The 23,838-nt window shown below is 45.3% G+C and overlaps 1 protein-coding gene across 6 annotated transcripts in view; it reads left to right on the top strand.

Annotated features, from left to right (window-relative positions):
• NMNAT3 (nicotinamide nucleotide adenylyltransferase 3) overlaps positions 1–20,441 on the top strand; it is a 118,587-nt gene extending 98,146 nt beyond the window's left edge. For 4 of the 6 annotated variants that reach the window (XM_077756689.1, XM_077756688.1, XM_077756690.1 and 1 more), the window contains exons 3-5: positions 2,674–2,857; positions 8,239–8,321; positions 16,473–17,697. In XM_077756689.1, the coding sequence (XP_077612815.1) occupies positions 2,674–2,857; positions 8,239–8,321; positions 16,473–16,813 (608 nt within the window). In that variant the 3' untranslated portion in view covers positions 16,814–17,697. Of the gene's footprint in view, positions 1–2,673; positions 2,858–8,238; positions 8,322–16,472; positions 17,698–20,404 lie in introns of those variants that run through there. The other 2 variants (XM_077756692.1, XM_077756693.1) reach the window with 2 other exon arrangements.
• The last annotated feature ends 3,397 nt before the right edge of the window (positions 20,442–23,838 follow it).

Here is a 23,838-nt window from a genome sequence, read left to right as displayed (position 1 = left end):
TTCCCTGATGAGGAGGGATGCTGAGCATCGTTTCATGTGTCTGTTGGCCATCTGGATGTCCTCTTTGGAGAAGTGTCTGTTCATATCTTCTGCCCCTTTCTTCACTGGGTTGTTTAAGAAAAACTGTAAAACTTTATTTAGGGATATTTAAGGAGATCCAAATGAATGGAAAGATATACCATGCTTATGAATTGGAAGGCTAAAAACTTGTAAAGACATGAATTCTCCCAAAATTGATTATAAATTCAGTTCAATTCCTATCAAATTTTCAGCAGGGCTTTTTCGGGGTGGGTCAGGGGCAAGAAGAGGTGTTTCATTTTTGTAACTTGACAAGCTCGTTCTAAAACTTATATGGAAAATACAAAAAGTCACAAATCACTACGACATTCTTGAAGAAGAACCAGGTGGGCAGAAGAACTAGATATCAAGATGTATAATAAAGCCATACGAAGCAAAGCAGTGTGATGTTGTACAGGGACAGGAAATAGAGTAATAGAACAGAAGCATGCCCTCACACCAGTGGACACTTAATAATCGACATGGGTGGCAATGTACAGCAGCAGGGTGGACAGGGTCTTCTTGGTAAACATTGCTAGAATAATTGACTACTCAAATGAAAAATAACTTAATAGGATTCAATCACACACCAAGACCCAATGTGAAAAACAAAACTGTAAACCTTTTATGAGATAATGCAGGAAAATGTCTTCGTAACACAAAATGCACTAGCCATAACAGGAAAAGCTAATAACCCAACTACGTTCAACTTAAGAACTTTTTGGGTTTTTTTTTTATTTTCAAAGGATACCATAAAAAAAGAACAGTGAGACAAGCTATAAAACAAGAGGGTATTTATGACTCATATAACCAACCCAAAAAGGCTAGTATTTGGAATATATAAAGAACTCCACAAATCAATGATAAAAAAGCAGACAACCCAAAATATGGCCAAAAGGTTTGAACAGACACTTCACAAAATAAGCTTGAATGCTTAATAATATATATGAATAAATGCTCAGCCTCATTAGTAAGCAGAAACATGGGCTTTAAAAGAACAATGAAGATATAACCACATCCATCAGACTGGGAAAATCCTGACNAATGCTCAGCCTCATTAGTAAGCAGAAACATGGGCTTTAAAAGAACAATGAGATATAACCACATCCATCAGCCTGGGAAAATCCTGATAGTGACCTTGGGTGGCATAGCATGGAGCTCCTGCACGGCTGGTTGGAGGGTCAATAGCTACAGCCTCTTTGGAAAACCTTCTGGCATTATCTAGTAAAGCTGCAGACATACCTACACCTACCGTATGACTCAGCAGGTCCACTGTTAGGGTGTGTGTCCTAAGAATGTGTGCTCATGTGCATAGGGAGCCTTGTGGAAGAATGTCCTGAGTAGCGTTTGTAACCGTCCAAAGCCAGACTCACACCAAGTCCATCAAAGTAAAAGAGATCAATTATTTAGTATATAATCTTGCAATGGAAGGTTATGCAGCAATAAAACTGGTTGGATTACATGAATTTTCTTTACATAAAGTGAAAAAAGCTTAACAAAAGAATATATTCCATTTATAAAAGTATGATTCCATTTATAAAAGTTTCAGAAGCTAAATGAAGAAGCTCTGTTCTTTAAGGCTGCATAACTACATGGTAAAGCTATCAAGGAAAGAAACTTAATAGTATAAAAGTAGGAATAGTGATGAACTTCCGTCGCAGTGGGGCTTGTGGTAGGGAACATCTGTTGTGCCAGAAGTGCTGTATCTTAACCTAGGCGATGATGAACACAGGATACACTTTATAACTCTCTGTCAAGCCATATGTGTTCCATGTTCTTTTATATGCATGTTATGTTTCATAATAGTTTTTAAAAATATATCACATACTAAAACAAAGTATCATCCCACTGCATAAGCATTACCTAATGTCTAGCCTTACTACAAGATCCTGCCAAACAGGTGTGGTCCCATTTTACATTCAGGAAAACTGAAGTTTAAATGGCTAGGTATTTTATTTTTTCCAGATAGGCTGGTCATTGCCTAGGGTGCACTAGTAAAGTGATGGAAGCCAGAGCCCCCACTCCAGGCTCTTTGTGTCCTATCCAGAGTCTTTCCATGGTGGAAAGACTCCAGCTTCTGCAGTCTCACTGTGGCTCTAAACTTAAGTGTTCCTTTCTCCAGTCCTACAACCCATGTCTTTCTCAAAGTAGACCCACCATTTCCCATCCACTTCCCACCTCCCACCTGCCTGATTCGTGCTCCATTCCATCCCATCATCTTTGATCCAGAAGACCCCCAACTGGGGCTTTAAAAAACTACACATAACTATTGTCCCATACGCACCTCTGCTGAGTCCTCCATGGGAGGAAGTCGTGATGTTCCTCCAACATATTCTGACCCTAACTGTCCACACTGCTATCCGGAAGCCACATCTGGCCACACCCTTACAGCCTTGCTCTCAGAGGAAATATTACTCTGGGCTCTAGATGACTCTAGAGAAGCACTTGGCCCCTGAGGCAGCCTATATCCTTGCCTGAGGGAGCTGGCCCACAGGACAGAATGCCGGAGTCTGCTCCCACTCAGGATGAGACACAGAGAGTTTTGCACCTGCCTGATTTCAGGCCACGGGGGAGTCCGTGTTGGTACATACAACGTCACTGTTCTCCCTTTCCTAGGAATGTACAAGGTGATCGGGGGCATCATCTCTCCCGTCAACGACAACTACAGAAAGAAAGACCTCGCGGCTGCCCACCACCGGGTGGCAATGGTCCGACTGGCCCTGCAGACATCCGACTGGATCCGGGTGGACCCCTGGGAGAGTGAGCAGGTGCAGTGGATGGAGACGGTGAAGGTGCTGAGGTAACAGTGAGCATGCTTTTGTGTGATGACCAGAGGCCATGGGATGTATCTGCAGAGCCCAGTAGGTGAAAGGCAGGGACCAAGGATCAAGCGAGGCTTCAGCCAGGCTTTCTCAGCCCAAATCCCAGCAGTGCTTCTTCGTAGAAGGAGAGAGACCAACAGACACACTCAAAGAGGTCCTGAGTGAAAAGATCACAACCCATCGCCCTTCAGGACACACTTTCTGGGAACACCCAATCTTGTTTTAGAGGGCTGTATCCTTGGGCCCCAGGGCCGCCACCGAGTAGCTGTGTGACAAGGCACTTAAGTTCTCGGAAACACATCTCTCACGTGCAAAATGGGGCCCATAAAACCTAATGAGGACTTTTTAAATGTAAGAACTTCTGACGCAGAACCCCGTAAGAATATTCAGTAAGTGGGACCTTTTATCATTGTCACCATTGACTAGGTTGAAAATTACATCTACGTAATAAGCCATCTTTCTAATTGTACAAATCCTGGGTTCTATAAATCAGGACTTTTATGTAAAATTGAAAAGTAAAAGGCTATAAATCTAGCAATAGTTGCTCAGGATTTTTTTTTTCCTTTTGGAACTGCTGTTAGCACTTAGCCTAAGTAATTTGCTACTTAAAGGCCCTGCAATTCTGCATGTTTGGACAGTGAGTGGGTCACGGATTTGTGTCTGGGACACATTCCTAGAGAAGCCAGAAACCCCACCCGACCTGGCTTTCAGAGGGGACTGTGAGGGGTCCCCTGCCTGTCACTAATGACAGACAGCCCTGCCGGAAGGGATTGCAGACTGTGTGGGCTGTGTCTTATCTATTTGGAAACACTAGGATTGTCAGAGAATAGGAATCACGCGAGAGAAGGTCAAATAATTGGTGGGCGTGTTCATCCTAAATCTGTTTAGCTTTTTATTTTTTACTCATCTTCAAAGTTACTTGGTTGAAAACTGTTTACCCTTTCCTTTTAGTAACAGTAAACATTCAGTTCATTTAGTTACACATCCTGGTTCTGACCATTTGCCTTTCACTTGGGAAAGAACCAGCCAGAAGCACTCAGCAATTCTGTGCTACTTCAGAACCTGCTGGCAAATTAAAAGAAGAGCAAATATGAAATAGCTGTTAGGATACATGTTTTCTTTTTTAACATAAAAAATAAATTTACACCTAAATCATCCCTTCGGAACAAGCAATCCAGCCAGCTCTCATCTCTCTAGGACAGCAGAGGGGGATGCAAACAAAACTACATAATCTAGCACACCATTTAGCTTTAACATGTAGTCAGAGGGGCGCCTGGGTGGCTCAGTTGGTTAAGTGTCCGACTTCGGCTCAGGTCATGATCCCACGGTTCATGGGTTTGAGCCCCGCATTGGGTTCTGTGCTGACAGCTACCTCAGAGCCTGGTGCCTGCTTCAGATTCTGTGTCCGCCTTGTGCTCTGACCCTCCCCTGCTCACCCTGTCTCTCTCTCTCTCAGAAATAAAAAATAAAAAATAAAAAAAACATGTAGTTAGAAACAAAGACCCTTTCCTCCTGTACCCTGGAAGAAGCAGTGAGGCCTAGGGCCCAGATTTTGAAGCCAAATTTACTAGCTCAGTGACTTGATATAAGTGAGTTAGCCTCTCTGAACCTCAATTCCTCACCTAATAAAACGGGGATGACACCACCTACTACTTTGGGGTACTGTGTGAATTAAATGGGATATGTGGGCAAAATACCTGGCTTATGGTAGGTGCTTAATAATGCTAGCTACCTTCTCTGCCTCCCTAACACTTATCCTCCAAGCAGATAAGCCATTCCTAGATAAATAGGAACTGACCACAGAACTACATAATATTGTCACTGCTTCTGCCACAAAATGCAGGTGTGTGCTAAGATATTACTGAACACATTCTTTTTCTTTTTTTACTCTATCCTTTAGTTCCATGTTTTTTGGCCCTGGCTGCACACTGAATCACCGAGGGAGCTTTCAAAAGTACCGAAGTCGAGTCTTATCCCAGAGACTGGGATGTCATTGGTCTGGGGCAGGGCATCAGAGTTTTTAAGAGCTCCCTGGTTATTCTAACGTGTGGCCAGGATTGAGGCCACAGCCCTCAGTCACAAAGTATGTGAATCAGGTTTATGATTAGGTTGAAGATCCATCCAAACCAATGGACCCTGGCTGTGAGAATCACCTGGGAAGCTTCTTAAAATGCTCATTCCCCACTGGGTGTTGTATACAAGCCAATTTGACAATAAATTATATTCATTTAAAAAATACCAGCTAAAATTTGGGGGGGAAAAAAGCTCATTCCCCACCCCCTACGCCACCTCAGAGATTATGATTTATGGAGGGTAGAGGCATGGGTATTTTGTAAAATGTCTCAAAATGATTTATTTTGTGCAGCCAAGGTTGGAAATCCATTGATATAAATAGACAACACAGTTTTATCAGAGAGCTGATTACATTTTTTTCAGTTAGAAAATGTGATTGCTAATGCTTTCCTAAAATTACCAAAAGCATTTTTTTTAAGATTGAAAATCTAATATTTGTAAAGTGAGACTATTTTAAAAGCATGGTAGAAATAGTGACACAAATAGTGTCACTATGACAAATGTCACTATGAAGTAAATTCACGGTAGGGTTCATTAAGGATTCTTTTTCTCCTTATCGGGTTGTTTACTTTTACTCTTTTTTTTTCTTTAAATCAAGGCCAGTTTTTATGCTTTTAGGGCATTTGATAACTAACTTCGTTCACCATCTGCCCATGTTGAAGGTTCTTAGTCACAATGTCATTTGATGTGGCCCATCATCATCACTACTGTCATCTCATGAACCCCTTTGCAAGCATGATCTTCTGTTGTCCTCATTTTACCAATAAAGAAACTTGAGGTTCAGAGAGGCTAAGTTAATCAGCGTCACAGAACAACTCTGACTCTGAAGCCATACGTATGGTCCTCTTCAAACCAGTGATCTATAGCTCGGGCACAGTGTGGCAAACTTGGTCACTGCCACCATGACCCTCTGACCAGACATCCCTGGAAACCTGTGGGCTGCGGAATACAAAAAGAACGTCTCCCAGGGTCAGCCCACAGGCCCAGGGCTGGGCACACCAGGGCGCCACTGAGGCAAACAGCAAGAGGGAGCAATGGCCACTGCCCTACAAAGGCAGAGATAGGTCTGTGAGGTAGAGACATATGGCACTGAAAATAATTACTCACGCATCAAAGTTCAGAGACCCAGCTAATATTCAAAGTAGGGTCAGGTTGAACTAGGAGCTTCAAGGTAAGTAAAATAAAATGATCATCACCACCTTTACTGATCACTTACTACACTCTAGGCTTTTTCAGGTATGTAATATCTAGTCATCTCAGCAGCTCTGAGAAGTAGGTGCGTGTAGTCCCATTTTACAGATGAGGAAATGGAGGCTTGGTTAGGGTCAGTAACATATGCAGGATCCCACAGTTAGAACGCAGTGGTGAGACTCATACCTACTTCAGTCTGCTGCAAGATTCCAGACTAACTCAGGAGCCACTCCTCAGACATGAAGCTTACCACAACCAAAGCAGACAATAATGGAAACAGAGTGCACCCAGGCCCTAAGATCTGACTGAGTCTCTGAGATATCACAAAGATATCTCAGAATTAGGCCAGAATTAAATGTTTTTCTTCATCTACTCCTTCCATCAGGTCCTGCATTCAGCTGACTTTAGGGAAGCAGTTACTGAACTAAAACTATAAAGAGGACTTAAAGGAGCTCACTGTTCACAGACTGACAGTAATGATGCTAAGAACAGCTAATGCTGATTGGGCACTCTCTGTGGATGGGCCAGTGCTAAGCTCCTCCATTAATCCTCAGTATGGCTCACAGGAGTGGGTGCAGTCAGCATCCCCCATGCTACAGATGGGGAAGCTGGAGGCAGATTGCTTAAGGAACCCATCAAGACTCCACAGCCACTAGCTGAAACCAGAATTCCAACCAAGCAGTCTAATTCTGAAGTTTAACCTTTACACTATGTCTTTCCCCAGTGATAATCAGCTGTGAGCCACCTGCCCAGCACTGAGCAGAGTAGAGGCACTTTCTCTCTCAAGGTCCTGTGATACTCAGCAGAGAAAAGGTCAGCATTAACTTCCATGATGACCAATTCACAGATGAGATCAGTGAGGCTCTGAGAGTGTCAGTGACTCATTCAAGATCACAGAGGCAAGAAAACCTAAACTCGAACCCACCCACTCTGGCTGCAAAGCATCTGCTTTCTCCACGAGGCACTGCTCCCTCCCAAACACAGATCTCATAGATGTGTAAGACAGTAGGCAGACGGTGGAAGATTGAATTGATATAAGACATGGTGACTACCTGTGTTTGATCAGCTATCTCTTGATTTGCACACTGGTTTGCTAAAAGAGCTAGGTATGCCAAGATGGTGTAAGTCTAGTCAGAGCCTAAACGCTAACATGTAATTAGAGCTGCTCCTTCCTACTCACTGTTCACTGCCCTTTGTGTGTGTAACTCCTTTATTCTTTGTGACCCTCCAGAAGAGACACATATGACCATTATCCCTCGTTACGCAGGTGCTGAACCATCCACACAGAGACCTGGAGACACAGGCCCAGGGTCACCCAGCTGGCCTGTCGGGGAGCTGGGCGTGGGCCCAGGCAGTCTGGCTCCAAGCCAGACTCTGACTCGTGGAGTTCTGATATACTAGTTTATGACAATAGTGAGCGGCGGGCCACGCACTGTGACAGTGCTTACTGTATACTAGCTCATTTACCTTCTCAAAGGTCTAAAAAGTAGACATTACTATCCCAGCTTTACAAATGAAATTTTTTAATGTTTACTTATTTATTTTGAGAGAGAGAGAGAACAGGGGAGAGTCAGAGAGAGAGGGAGGGAGAGAATCCCAAGCAGGCTCCACAGTATCAACATAGAGCCTGATGTGGAACTCAAACTCACAAACCGTGAGATCATGACCTGAGCTGAAAATCAAAAGTTGGACACTTAACTGACTGAGCCACCCAGGTGCCCCTTTACAAATGAAATTTTTTATTTTGGACTCAGGTCTGTCAGATTCTAAAGGCCCATGTTCTTAATCCCTACTCAATTTTTTTTTAAGTGAGATATTGAAGACAATGTTAAAAAAGTAGAAATATGCTCACTCCCCACCCCGCCCCTTTCACCAGGGCTCAGAGAAGGCAGTGGATGGTCAAGAGGACCCAGTCACACCTGCTTACTGTCCCAGCACCTGGCACAGGCCTGGCACATGGTCGGCCCTCCACAAATATTTGTGGAACGAGCTACCTACCTCAAACGGACAAAAGCAGGTTGAGACTTAAAAAACTGAGACCCCTGGGTGGCTTTGTGGGACGGACACACCCTGAGCCCGTGTGTTTGCAATGCAGGCATCATCACAGAGAACTGCTCAGATCTCTGCCCCAGACGGAAGGCCCGGAGCACGGCAGGGCTCGCTCGTCAGCCCCCACAGGTGGGTGCAGACCCTCTCGTCCATCGGAGGGAGAGATGTACGGATCCATGTGAGAGCCAACCCCTAGGCACAGCTAAGGATTTTGAGGCTCCCCTGGTTGGGGTGACACTTCCCTAGATTGAAAGGTCAAAATAAACAATTCGCCACCACCTCCTTGTAAATTATTACACTAATTTAAGATTTTCTGCCCCAAAGGAGTTTACGTACTCTCGTGACTCATGCTTGTGACAAGGATTACTGTCAGGGCTACACAGGGATAATCGGTGAGTGATGCTGGGTTCTTTTAAAAGCCTGGGTACAAAGTGTACCACTGTAACCCTTATACTTGAAGCCGTGTTCCTCACTGGTTTACTCAAAAGAGGAAATTAAGAGGATTTTTTTTTTGGAGCCAACTTGTATTGTATTTGTCTCTTTTGCTGGACAGCAGCAGTCACACCTGCTGTGTGTACATGTGTGTACACACAACAGAGATACACCCACTGCCCATACCTACAGCGCAGACAGTGCCAACGGTGCCCGTAAGGACAGCAAACATGTAGCTGCTGCCAGTTACACAGGAAGATTCCATAACCAATGGAACCGGAACAAACAGGGTGGTCCTGTGTCACGTGGGCTTATGGATCAGCATGTTGAGAAAGGAATGAGGTCCGTCCCTCCTCCTGTCCCTCTGGTGGGATGTGCCTAGAGCCAGGGAAGGCCGGGCAGGCCCCCGAGCTCTGCCTGTGTGTTGTCTGGCCCCGCCAGTAAGAGCCTGTGTGCCGCCGCCCACCCCAGTGGCTGGTGGTCTCAGGGGCCAGGGGACGGGAGACCACGCATCTCCCCAGACTGGCAGCTGCACCAGGGGGCACTCCTCAGGCACGAGCTCACCTGAATGACCCACCTGCATTTAGAATATTCGAGGACAGTCCTGAAAGGGCCTTCCCTCTCCACCCCCTCCGAGCAGGAGCCTCGTGGCCACGCCTGGTGGCCACAGTGTGGAAACACCACCTGCCCTAACCTCAGCACACTCCGGCTTCTTCCTCTAATGGGTCCCCGTAGTTGCCGGCTACTCTGACTGTCCAGGGAACTAAGAAGGCGGTCATATCTAATATCTAAAGCAGTTTGAAAATAAAGCCAAGAGGAAGACCAGAGAAGACCATGTCACTGAGCAGGAACAGAACTGTACACACCAGCAGCCACCATCAGACACTCAGCAGGTCTCCCCTGTGCTTCCTGCCAGCCACGAGTGGTGTCAAAAGTCCATGTGGATTGTCCTCTCAATGTGTAACCCAGGGTTTCTACTCTGCTATCAGCTCCTCATGTTTGATGAAACCTTGTCTTCAAGGTTTTGAAACCTGTGACTTCAAAGTACCTTCCCTCTCTGATGGCAGCCCTGGTACCAGGAGTCAAGCTTATTTGCCCCTCATGGGAATAAACAGAAGCACCTGGGCATGGAAGAGCAGGATGTGACACAAGCAGGGAGTCACTGGTCCCACTGGGCTGAAGCCTCAGTGGGCCCAATCTGTGGGGTTTCCTAACCAGGGTCTCCCAACTGCAGTGGTGGGATGCTAGGTCCGGATCAGAAGGGCTTGGGAACGTCATAGTTAAACTAAGCTAACTGGAAAATTGGGATTTTTCAGAGCCTTTACTACGATCCTGTGCATTGTGACTCTACAAGAAAGGCAACTGCCATCATCACCTTTTAATCATGGGACCCTTTGTAACACATACTGGTATTTCTCAGAACCAGTGCCCACCCCCAGAACATAGATTAGGAAACACTTCTAAGAAGACTCAAAAATGCCCATGGGCCCTAAAAATACGAAGCAGCAGGCCTCAAATACTAGTCAAAGGATCACTCACAGCAGAATCTCCTGTGAAGCTTACCATGCTTCCCAGGCCACACCCCAGACCTCCTGAGTGGGAATGGGTCCTGAGAATCTGCATGTTTGTTTAACAGGCACTTGGGGATTTGCTTTACAGCCTATTTGGGGATTGGCAGCTAGAGTAGGAATCTAAAGAGTTACAGCATCTTTACAGTGTTCACTGTATTCCTCTGGTCTGTCTGCCTCTCTTACCCTCTGCCCCTGACTCATGAGCACAGACACTGTTATTTCTCAGCCTTCTTTCTGAATCATCTCTGGCTCAGCAGCTATGCTTACCAGGGTTCAAGACACACTCTCCGAGCCTCCCCAGGCCAGGCTCCAGACTCAGGAGGAAAACAAAGATGGCCGCCCCCACCCAACCCCTGACCTAAGCTACAGACAGGCTGTGAATGGTAGTCCAGACATGGATTAGGAAGGCTGCCTGGAGGAAGAGACGCTTGTACCAAGACTCATAGGATCAATAGGTTATCTGGGGTTGGGGGCACTGCCAGGCACCGAGGCAGGAAAGAGCATCGGTGCTGGGCACCCCTTGCTGTTAGGGAATGCTGGAGCTCCCAGGGATGGGCAGGGAGCCTCCAGTGATGTGGGAGGGATGCCACACTAAGGGTTTCCACCCTCACCTCCCTACACGTGGCTTCCAGAATCCCAATCCCAGCTCTTTGCCTGGACTGCCCTTCCTCCCCGTCCCCTTCTTGGCTCCTCTTTTGAAAACCTATCTGTCCTGTTAGGCCAGGTTTCCTGTGGGACCCACCTTTCCTGTGAAACAAATGCCAGCTGCTTTCACAGAGAAGCGCTCACTCTCTCCCTCCCTTCCTCCACCAAAGCTCACCCACATTCTTTTCAAATTTATTTTTCTAGGGGCTACTCTTCTTAGCCCTATAATGCTGGGAGTCTGTTCTTTATCCCCTTTCTCACTCTTCAAACCCCAAATCCTGCTCATCTCTTGTTCTCTACTAAAGTAACTGTTAAGAAAAAAAGTTAATGTTGAATGAAAAGTGAGTTTTTTTAATTTACTAAAATATATCAGGGACTTTAAAACTGTTCATGTCCTTTATGTGATGTATTCCCTTTCTAGGGATCAGACTATGGAAATAATTAGAAATTGGGACAAAGGTTTATGTAGAAAGATGTTTATCACAGCCATTTTTATAATGGCAGCAAACCAAAGCAACCTCCATTTAAATATAAAGGAACATTTAACTAAATTATTCTGTGTACATAGGATGAATAACTAACACAAAATGTTTCTGGAGAAAGGCTTATGAGGGAAGTGGAAAAATCAGGATACGAGACTGTATATAAAAGCTCAAGTATATTAAAAAAAAACATGTAAAATATATTTCCACTTCTATTTGCAGGTCTAAATCAATAGAAAAAACTGAAAACATACACTAAAAGAGTGGCAGTTTTTGTAGAAAGCAGAATGTTTTCTACCTTAAATACGTGTTTTTCATACATTTTATAATGGACGCAGATTTCAGGTTTGTGATCAGAGAGGGGGAAACTAGAGAAATTACAAAAGGGAAGGTGCGGTTCTTCCTCAGCGTAGATTTGGCTTCTGACAAGGTGGCTTGTATGTTCCTAGCGACAGATCTCTAAAGGACCATTCTGTGTGCTGTGTATTTTATCGTGTGTTGTCCTCTGAGACTGCAGCGTGGGGGCTGAGCTCAGCAAACTCCGGCTGCCGAGCCCTGCTCTGCTCATCACTCGTGTGATTTGCAGTCCTCTGTTGACTGACCCATCCGTGCCCACTGCCAGATTCCCAACTGCTTGGCTGTGACACTTTGGGACAGATGATCCCTCGGTCCTCTAACAGCCCGAAGGTGTCAGTCTTTTGTGATGGGGGTCCCTGCGCTTAGCTGAGGGGGCCAAGCACATCTCCGCAACCTTCAGAGAGGATTCCCTTTCCAGCCACCACAGCAGGCATCTCATCTGATTCCCTCTTGCACTGATTATTCCACGGTGGCCTTGTCTGGTTCATTTGGGTGCTGCCCTTTAATACCTGGCTTCAGCTCTGGTGTCCTGTTTCCCCGGAAGTCCCACACTACTGAGTGTGGCTGCATAGCTGGGTCCATACCCTGCACTAGGCAGCAGATTCACATTGTATTCACTCCACCCCTCAATTTCCATAACCTCCACGGGAGGTCAGCCCCCTTTTACAGCTGAGGAAACAGGCCCATCTGCTGTAATTCTCGCAGGGTTCTGGCGGATCTAAAATCAGAACCCAGGTTTTGATTTGTATTTCCCTGATGAGGAGGGATGCTGAGCATCGTTTCATGTGTTTGTTGGCCATCTGGATGTCCTCTTTGGAGAAGTGTCTGTTCATATCTTCTGCCCATTTCTTCACTGGGTTGTTTGTTTTTCCGGCGTGTAGTTTGNAGAGAGAGAGAGAGAGAGAAAGAAAAGAAAGGAAAAGAAAAGAAATCAGAACCCAGGGCTGACTGACCTCAGGGCTGCTATTCTTGATATAAAGAATTAGGGCAGCTAGACATTCAAAGAAAAAGGTCTTGCTGGCACTTCCCTCACTTTTCATGTAAATCTGTGCTTCATCTACTTTTCAAAGCCGGTGGCTATTCCAAGAGAGCACAGTGCCCCCAAAATGCCCACAGACAGCAGATTTACGTCACTATATCATGGTTAAGATGAATCAAATCCACAGCCTTCATACAGCACTTTAGACTTAACATACTTTGGACTTGGACAGTCAGTCACTCAGTCTGAAGAGCTCATAGCCGTGATGTGAATGGATTTGAAAGACATCTGTAATGGTCTCTTTGAGGACTGCCTAGAGTTGGAGTCCAAGACACGTGCTGCCAGAAGAAGTGATCACCCCACAGACACGCCTTTGATTTAGGGGAAAGGGAGGCGTGGGCATGTGTCACCGGTCAGCAAGAGCACACAGTGAATTGTACTTATGTCAGTGTTAATAAATCAAAAGTATCTAATATCAAAGCCAGTAGGTGGGACTTACCCACAAAAATCCACTGCCAGAAGAAGGGGATGTCCTCTGTTCTTTGACCTGTGGAATGCGGGGGGGGGAGGGGGGGGAGAGGGTGCTCCAGGTATCAGGAGACCCTACACATCATTTCTAATGTGCTAAATGTGCATCATTTCACCCAGCCATTTGAAAGGTCAAGCCTGGTCTCTTGCTATATTACAATGGTTGAATAAATAAACTGGAGTAAAATAAATAAACAGATGCAGAATAGTTCAAGTCCACAGTCGTTGTGAGTAAGGGGCCAGCTCAAATGAGTGAAAAGTGTGGGTTGAGTAATTTTTAAACACAGTTTTACTGACTTTAAAAATACTCCGAGTGTTGAATGGATGTGTCAATGAATGGATTAGCGGATAGGCAGGTGGACAGAGGAATGGCAGTTAACTGCTATCACACTTACTGTTACAAGCACTTTACATTTATAAATTCATTCAATTCTAAAATAACCCTAGGAGATAAGTACTGTTAATATCCACATTTTAAGGTTGAGGTCACACAGCTGTTGAATGGCAAAGGCAGGGATTGAATCTAAGATGTCTGGCTTTACAGTTCTAGTTCTTAACCATGGAGAATGTATGAATAAATGCATCAGTAAATGTTTGAATATCATCTCATTATACCGATAGTATGCTGCTAGAGTGTTTGAAAATTCTGTTTCTGTAATTATATCTCCAACTTCAAAAGGAGTAAACAAGTCTTTCATGGACGGGAAAAGTGAGGCTCAGAGAAGGATGCATCTGGTCTCCAGCTCCACAGCAGCCTGTGCCTACACCTCTCCAGGACAGCTCCTGTTTCTCACTTTCCATTCCACAGCTGGTCTGGTGCTCCTTGGGAAACTCCTCTCTCTGAGCCTATGTCCAGATTCCTTCCCAAGCTCCACAGTAGAGGAGCTTCAACTGACCATTTATATCAGGTGTTTCCCCAGCAGGTGGTATACCTGAACCCCCTCCCAACTCAAGTTTCATGGTGACCAAGAGATGCCAACACTCTAGAAACACAGCTTTTGCCATTTACTGAAGCTAGAATCAGCTTCTGGAAGGACCAGAGATCCTAGTGTTTGCTTCAAGCCTGGACTTGATTTTTTTTTCCTTTCCAAATTAGCGCTTTGAAAAATGCCAGGAAAATCAAGGAAGGGCTTCTTGGTTCTGATGCATGTACAATTTCCTCCAGCAGGAGGCGACAGAGCCCAGAAGTTACAAATGCCCCACCTGGAGGCGGGCTCTCTGGTTGGATCCTGATTGTGCCTAAATGAGTGACTTGAGGCAAGCAGTCGCCTCTCTGTGCCTGTTTCCCTCTCTGCAGCATGGGCACAACAATAATGCCTACCTCATGAAACTGTTCTGAGGAGCAACTACATCAAGCGCTTAGTGATAGTGCTCGTAGTGAGCACCCAGTTAACGTTAGGTTTTCTTTTATCTTTACAACCATCATTCTGTTAGAACAGATGCCAGAGGATTATCCACATTGATTAGTTGTTCTAGAGCTTTGTATTGAGAACACATGAAAAGGTCACTGGCTTTTGGTTATCCAAATAACCTTTTTCGTTAACCTTGATGAGATTTTACTTATAAAGGTATCAGGTGTTAGGGCTGAAATAGACTTTGAGAAAGGCAGCAATTTGCCTGAAACCCACAACTTGTTAGGACTAGAGATTTTACAACCATACCTTCTATCAGAAGACAGGGTTCACAGCCACCTTCGGACCACTGCCATGGGGTTCAGCAACCACAGACAAATTTTTGGTAGAATACTGAGGAAAAACAACAACAACACAGTTGTTTTGATTTCTTGGCTATTTTTTTATTTATTTTTATTTTGTAGTTTATTGTCAAGTTGGTTTCCATATAACACCCAGGGCTCATCCCAACAAGTGCCCTCCTCCATGCCCATCATCCCCTTCCCCTCTCCCCCACCCCCATCTGCCNAATTTGCCTGAAACCCACAACTTGTTAGGACTAGAGATTTTACAACCATACCTTCTATCAGAAGACAGGGTTCACAGCCACCTTCGGACCACTGCCATGGGGTTCAGCAACCACAGACAAATTTTTGGTAGAATACTGAGGAAAAACAACAACACAGTTGTTTTGATTTCTTGGCACTTTGCCACTATTTTTTATTTTTATTTTGTAGTTTATTGTCAAGTTGGTTTCCATATAACACCCAGGGCTCATCCCAACAAGTGCCCTCCTCCATGCCCATCATCCCCTTCCCCTCTCCCCCCACCCCATCTGCCCTCAGTTTGTTCTCAGCATTCAAGAGTCTCTCATGGTTTGCCTCCCACCCTCTCCCCAACTATTTTTACCCTTCCCCTCCCCCATGGTTCTCCGTTAAGTTTCTCCTGTTCCACATATAAGTGAAAACATATGGTATCTGTCCTTCTCTGCCTGACTTATTTCGCTCAGCATAACACCCTCAAGGTCCATCCACATTGCTACAAATGGCCAGATTTCATTCTTTCTCATCACCATGTAGTATTCCATCGTATAGATAAACCATATTTGTTTGATCCATCTGTCAGTTGATGGACATTGAGGCTCTTTCCATAATTTCACTATTGAGAGTGCTGCTATGAACATTGGGGTACATGTGCCCGTCTGCATCAGCACTCCTGTGTCCCTTGGGTACATTCCTAGCAGTGCTATTGCTGGGCCATAGGGGAGTTCTATTGTTAGTTTTTTGAATAACCTCCACCTCTGTTTACNACATATGGTATCTGTCCTTCTCTGCCTGACTTATTTCGCTCAGCATAACACCCTCAAGGTCCATCCACGTTGCTACACATGGCCAGATTTCATTCTCTCTCATCGCCATGTAGTATTCCATCGTATAGATAAACCATATTTGTTTGATCCATCTGTCAGTTGATGGACATTGAGGCTCTTTCCATAATTTCACTATTGTTGAGAGTGCTGCTATGAACATTGGGGTACATGTGCCCCTCTGCATCAGCACTCCTGTGTCCCTTGGGTACATTCCTAGCAGTGCTATTGCTGGGCCATAGGGGAGTTCTATTGTTAATTTTTTGAAGAACCTCCACCTCTGTTTATCAGAGTACTTCGCCACTATTAAACACAACATTTATTGATTGAATCATTACTTACAATTGTATGTCCCTGAAGTAGCTTCAGACCGTCTTACACACTTTAGTCATGAACACAGTGTAGCCGGCTGACTTCCCAATACACTCCAAGAAAAGCATTTTTTGCCCTTTTCAAATGGAATATGATGTTATCTTTACTGGCCGTGACCCTCCTGTAACCTTGTAGGGATCCACCCTTGTTTTTCCAGCTGTGCCTGAGCTGAAGCTCCTCTGCGGGGCAGACTTCCTGAAGAGCTTCCAGACCCCCAACCTCTGGAAAGACGCACATATCCAGGAAATAGTGGAGAAGTTTGGCATGGTGTGTGTGAGCAGGACGGGTCACAACCCAAAGGAATACATCTCAGGTTCAGCCATCCTGCAGAGGTACCAGCACAACATTCACTTGGTCAGGGAGCCCGTGCAGAATGAGCTCAGCTCCACGTATATCAGGAGGGCATTGAGCCAAGGGCAGAGCGTCAAATACCTGCTCCCAGATGCCGTCATCACCTACATCAAGGAGCACAACCTCTACACAGGGGACGGTTCCTAGAAAGACAACAGCACCCAGAGAAATGAAGGAACGACAAGCTGGGGAGACCCAGCCACTCTTCCACGAGCTCCTCCTCAGTGAAGAGCAGCTAAGGTCTTCGGTTTCTTTGGTTTTTGTAGCTTTTTTGTTTTTTGTTTTTTGCTTTTCCATTTTTCCTTTGTTTTATATAGACAACGATTTTATTTCAGAGGAGTCTTCTTTCCCAGGATGAGATACCTTCTTTTGGGAGGAACAGGCATCTACACAAGAATGGACATTTATCGAAGAAGCTAAAATGGTGCAACAGGCCATTAGGACTAGACATACTCTCGGAACTGCCCGGTGCAAGGCCTTCTTATTTGGTAAACGCTGATTGTGCCATGCGCGCTGAAGGTGGTTCTGCAAGAGGCGCGGGCCCCTGAGGGTCAGATCAGAATTGCCCGCGAGTGTTTGTTAACTAGAACCAGGTGCAGCCTGCTGGTCTTGACTGGAGAGACTTGACAGGATGCTAATTACCAAACGGTGGGCTCTGTCAACGCCTTGTTGCAACAAAATACTACTAATTGAGGAGTCAAGTCAAGCATTTGGAAACAGCACTTTGCCCATTTACTTTGAATCTTCCCTTAAGAACCACTGTCTGCCTGCCCAGACTGTAGATAAAACTTAAACTAAAATCTTTCTAAGTAGTGACGCTCAAACAATATTTTTGATACGGCAGATATCAAAATATCTTTTTAACAGGACTTTTTAAATAAATGCCAGGGCTCCTGATTTCCAAATTTCCAGAAAGGAACAGAGGTAAAACAGATGCCTTGACTATTTAAAAGATCTTTTTGAATGTTTTATGACTACCTGCCTATTTGAATACTGGTAAAGGGATAAATAATAAATTCACATCAAAAATACTAATGAAAAGTTTCTCTTTTTTCTTCCTTTGTTATATTATTAATGCCTGATATAACAGATGTTGCTCTTCTTTTTAGCTACTCTATGAAATTTGCTACTGTTGCAGTGGAACTGATATGAATTCATAAAAGTTTATATTCCCAGCTACTAGCAATGGAGAAGCAATTGCTTTTCAACATCTTGCAAAGAGGGCTCTAATCTGAAGCTCTGGGTCGATGGCTCTGTTCAGGTGGGCTCTGAAGGGTGAGAAAAGACACCTCATGTGTGTTCAGGATTTTCATTCCACTCCTGATTAAGAAGAGGTTTTAATTGGCCTAATTCTGTTTGAGTTTGCTCTTTACACTTGCTGACCAAATGACCGGATGCATTCAGAATTTACTGCTGCTCCATATTTTCACCCTCATTCATCCTTGCTATGGATTTAGTCATGCAGAAAAACAAAGGGCCAGTCAGGAAGAATCTAGTATCTCCCCAAACATATCCCAGTGTTCATGTGTGTGGCATGATAAAGAGGAGTAAAGTAGGCAATCAGGATTCCTGGGTCTAGAGTAGTGGGGCCCTCCTGGTGGGCGGGAGGCGGGACTCCCCTATACCTCCAGCACTGCAAGCTCTAAATCTGCTAGCCGTTCCCCACTCTGACTGAGCTCTGCACCCCACAGGGTCTCTAAGAATCCTGATAATCCAGGGGAATAGGAATCAAACAGCCTTGTTCACAGCCAGCTGTGTGACTTTGACCAGCTCCTTTCCCCACTGTAAGCCTCAGTTTCCCAAACTCTAAAATGGGGCAGTTTAACTAGACAGTCTTTTTATTTTTAATTTTTTAATGTTTATTTATTTTCGAGAAACAGAATGTGAGTGGGGGAGGGGCAGAGAGAGAGAGGGAGAAAGACACAGAATCTGAAGCAGGCTCTGGGCTCTGAGCTGTCAGCACAGAGCCCGATGCGGGGCTTGAACCCACAAACCGAGATATCATGACCTGAGCCGAAGTAAGACACGTAACCAACTGAGCCACCCAGGCACCCTGGATTAGACAGTCTTTAAATTCACCTGGGTGGCTCAGTTGGTTACGTGTCTTACTTCGGCTCAGGTCATGATATCTCGGTTTGTGGGTTCAAGCCCCGCATCGGGCTCTGTGCTGACAGCTCAGAGCCCAGAGCCTGCTTCAGATTCTGTGTCTCCCTCTCTCTCTGACCCTCCCCTGCTCATGCTGTCTCTCTCTCTCTCTCAGAAATTTAAAACAAAACAAAACAAAAACATTAAAAAAAATTCTCATCTAGCTCTGGTTTTCTCAGGCTCTGAGCTGCCCTGCCCACCCTTCTTAGGGTCCAATTCACTGCTAGCCACACTGGAAGCTCTCCAACGGCAGAGGGTCTTTATTATGTTTACTGATGTATCCTTTGTGCCCACAAGTGTGCTGTTCCAAACACGGTCACAGGACCCAGGGTTTGCATACCCTGGGATAGAAATGCAGACTCTCAGGCCCCACCCCAGACCTACTAACTCAGAATCTGCATTTTCATAAGATTCCCAAGCCATTCAACATGACCTAGAACAGTGCCTGTTACAATAAATACTAGTTTTAGTTTTTAATAAACTGAATATCTGATTGAAATTGCATGATGTTTACTCTGGTGAATATCTCTCTCCTTACCTCTGCGCAACAGTTTCCCACTATTCTGTATGGAGTAGAGAAAGCAAACAGCTCAGGCACCTGGGTGGCTGTGTGGGTTAAGCATCTGATTCCTTATTTCAGCCCAGGTTGTGATCTCGCAGTTCGTGGGATCGAGCCCCATGTCCGGCTCTGCACTGAGCCTGCTTGGGATCCTCCCTCTCCCTCTCTCTCTTTCTCTGCCCCTTCCCTGCTTATTCTCTCTCCCAAAATAAATAAACTTTAAAGAAAGAAAGGATGCGGGGTGCCTGGGTGGCTTAGTCGGTTAAGCGTCCGACTTTTGCTTAGGTCATGATCTCACGGTTCATGGGTTCGAGCCCCGCGTCGGGCTCTGTGCTGACTGCCAGCTCGGAGCCTGAAGCCTGTTTCAGAGTCTGTGTCTCCCTCTCTCTCTGACCCTCCCCTGCTCATGCTGTCTCTCTCTCTCTCTCTCCTAGAAATAAATAAAAATATTTAAAAAAATAAAATAAAGAAAGGATGCAAAAAGCTGTAGTGTCCAGCAAAAAAAGGGTAGAGAGGGATCGTGTGGGTTTGAGGCAGGATTTCTCAACTTGAGCAATATTGTTGTTCTGGGTCAGATCATCCTCTGCTGTCCCCCCAGCACTGGCTTCCCAGTGCAATTCGGATGCTGAGCAGCATCGCCTTAGATACTAGGGGTAATTCCCACCATCTGTAAATGTAACAACAACAATGACCCTGGACCCTTCCAAATGCCCCCCTGGGTCACAAAATAATTATGCTGGCTGAGACCCACTGGTTCAAGGACATGGCTGGGGTGGGGGTATGAATGTGAGGAGGGTTTCCTCCATTTCTCAACAGGAAAGATCCGCAAGCAGCAGCTTTAGAATACTGTCTTTAGAATAAAGGACTCGTTTGAGAGGAGTCCCCACCACTCATCAAGTCATGTCTATTCTGGGGGACACAGTACTGTTGACAGTGGGAATGAGAAGCCAGATCCTTGACCCAGAGGCACCCTCAACTTCAGTCTCCCTTACTTCCACGTGCCCATTGTGGCTTTCTCTCCCGTGTTTTTACAGGCTGAGACTTCGAGCAAACCCGGCACCCTCAGTACTGAACTGACATCCACAGCCTGGCAGGTGGAGACTCTCAATGAGTGGAAGCTAGAAGTTCTGTGATTATAATTATTGTGATTCAAAATTCAGCATTCATTTATTCAAAGCATTTATTGAGCGCCTCTCATGTACCAGGCCCTAGATAACACTAGGAGTATAATGATGAGCAAAACAGCCTCTCCTCTGGGGAGGCTTGCAGTCTGGTGGGAAGGTGGAGAGGAATCAAATATTCACATGACTACACATTAGACTACAGACTAGAATGAGGGTCGTCAAGACCCATACACAGTGTGCCATGCAGCCCTAGAGGCCCAGCTTCGCACGAAGTTAAGGAAGCTAAAGCTAGTCCCTCACTTGCCTGGGCCCTTTCCAACACCCTGGAGGGGCCTTTAATCATGTGGGGATCTAATTTCACATTCATGACTTTTATTCTTTTTCTGAAAAGTGGCCTTCAAAATTGTACAAAGTTTAGACTCCATAACACATCAGTGATTCCTCCTGCTGACAGAGTATAGAAAGCAGGGAAGAGAGGATGGATTTGAGAATGGAAAGATGAAATTCACAAGACTTGGGGATGGGTGGAGGCCCCTGGGCTTTCAGGCAGCATGAATAACATATGCAAAAGCCCTGAGGCAGGAGAGGGCAGAGTGAGCAGCATGATGATCTAGATTCATCAAGTCCTTAAGGAAGGGGTTTACTCTTGCAGTGTGCACCTCACAGCAGGCACCCTGGCATGCCACCTTCGCCCTGCCCCACCTTTCCATAGGTTCAGGGCACCGGGCCCAACTAGGCTCGGACGAGATGCCCTCATCTCTCTGATTCATGGCTGTATCATGTAGCTCCCACCATTTCTGAGCCTTTACATTGTCTCCTTCTAAAATAAAACAACACAACAAAATCTATTTTATAATAAAGTAGATATAAATACACACACACACACGTACACATGCATATATATCTCTCTCAATATCTAGACTCTTTGTCTCATTGATTCATGTAGCCTCCCTTTTTTTAGTATCAGAGGAGAAAATATGTATCACCACCACACTCCTGATTTATTGCATTCATTGACACTGACCCGCATACCTGATTTCACATTCCTTTCCATTCCCTCAGGCCTTCTTTGCATCTAGTTTGCCAAGGTGTTTTGTTTATTTTGCAAGAACAGAAGCCCAGTGTTTTGGCCTCCTGGGTAAATAGAATTTCCAGCCTTAAATAAAGGTTCTCCTGTGACAGCAGGCGCTGTCCAAAGGAGAGGAGCTCTGCATTCCAGCCCGAGGAAAGAACTTTCCATTTATGATACTGTCGGTGTCCCTTGGAACAGAATGATGTGAAATCCCATTTTAAACCACTAGTGCTCCAGATTGGCAAGGTCTGTTTGATAATTGGGTTAATACATGACCATAAACTTCCTCATCCCTGGCCTTGCACTCCCTATGCTAACAGTGTCTCTGCCTTCACTCTTTGCAAGGGTCTCCATGCACCATCTGTGTTCAATTTCAGTCATGACTTTATTTTCTTGGACCAAAGCTCACATTACGGATACCCGTGTGTGACTAATAAACAATCTACAGCAAGGCACATCGCCGCACACTTCAGAACAGTTTAGAATTGCTAAAATAACCCCAGAAAGTCTTGTTCATGGCACCATAGACTGTGAAACCCAGAAAGGAACCCTTTCTCAAATTATCAGAATGCTAAAATCCCAGAAATTAATGGGGGTTTCACTATTAAAAACAATAATTATAATAATATGGTGTCCTGTGGACCAGTCTGGAGAGCCCAGCTTTCCTTATGGTAAAATCCATATTGTGTGTCTACATGCCCTTCTGGTCTTACTTTCTGTGCATTCCTCACACGCAGCCTCTTCTCTCCATCCCTTCAGGCATCCCCAGCCCAGACCACCATCAACGCATAGCCAGGCTACTGTAATGGATCTCCCCAACCATGGGGGGCCCCCGCAGTCTGTTCCTCACAAATGAACCAGGGCAGTTTTGTGATTGCACACAGACCTGGTCATAATGCTTCCTGCCCAGACTCTTCCACAGACACCATTAAGAAAATGGAAGACAAGTCACAGACTTGGAGAACGCATTTACAGAAATGTAAATCTAGTAACTGACTTATGTCCAGAATATGTAAAGATCTCCAACAAATTCAAAAATAAGAAGACTTGGAGTGCTCCAGTGGCTCAGTCAGATAAGCACCTGACTCTTTTATTTTTAATGTATTTTATTTATTTATTTTGAGAGAGAGAGAGAGAGAGAGAGAGAGAGAATCCCAAGCAGAATCCACACTGTCAGCACAGAGCCCGATGAGGGGCTCAAACTCGAGAACCGTGAGATCATGATCTGAACCGAAATCAAGAGTTGGACGCTTTTCTGATTGAGCCACCCAGGCACCCCATAGGCATCTGATTCTTGATTTAGGCTCAAGTCATGATCGTGTGGTTCTCGGGATTGAGCCCTGAGTTGGGCTTTCCACTGACAGCACAGACCCTGCTTGGGATTCTCTTTCTCCCCGTTGTCTCTGCTATATCACCGGTCTCTCTTTCTCTCTCTCTGTCTTTCCCACTTCCCTTTCTCTCTCAAAATAAATAAACATTAAAAAAAAAGAAGACTAAAAATCCAATTAAAAATGATCCAAAGATTGGACTAGATGTGTGTTGGAGAAGGCTAGTTAACATAGTAGGCCTGACATGGCTGTTTAGAAAAAGCCTGCTGATGACACTGGCCTTGGGCCAGTATCCGAGAAACTGGCTTTTGGATTGCTGCCTACTATTCTAACTGAGAAGGCGTGTTGTCTACCTGGAGCACTGAACCCTGCTGCCCCAGCCTGCCTAGACTGGTACAAACAGTGTGACTTATAGTGAATACCTGCTCTCCTATGAGCTTGGAGTTTCAGAAATCATGGCTGGTCCGGCAGGCAAAGTGCCTGCATCACTGGCCCACAATAAAACCCCTGGGTTCAGAGTCTCAAACAGACTTCCCTTGGTGGAAACACTGCAGACTGTTGCTGCATTTCAGTGGTAGAAGGAGAAGTGTGTTCTGTGTGGTCTCGGCCCCCACCCCCAGAGGAGAATTTTGGAAACCTTCACGTGGACTCCCCTGGACTCGACCTGGTGTGTCTTTTCCCCTGGCTGGTCCCTGCTGTGTCCTTTCACTGTAATGACCCACTGCCATGAGGATATGGCCCCAGAGTCCTGAGAGTCCTTCAAGAGAGCCACCAGATGTGGAATCCCAGAAACTAGACACTTAACCAAAGAAGATATATGGATGACAAATGAGCACACAGCAGATACTTGGCACTATCAGTCTTGAGAGACCACTTTGCACCTCCATGAGTGGTTAAAATCTGCCAACAAAATTCCATTCCTAAGAATCTTTCCAGGGGCGCCT

Source organism: Crocuta crocuta, unplaced genomic scaffold (assembly GCF_008692635.1).
Source record: "Crocuta crocuta isolate KB4526 unplaced genomic scaffold, BGI_CrCroc_1.0 scaffold337, whole genome shotgun sequence".
In the NCBI taxonomy this organism is placed as follows: Eukaryota; Metazoa; Chordata; class Mammalia; order Carnivora; family Hyaenidae; genus Crocuta; species Crocuta crocuta.
The sequence above is the reverse complement of the archived record's forward strand: the minus strand, read 5'-3'. Positions and strand labels throughout refer to the sequence as shown.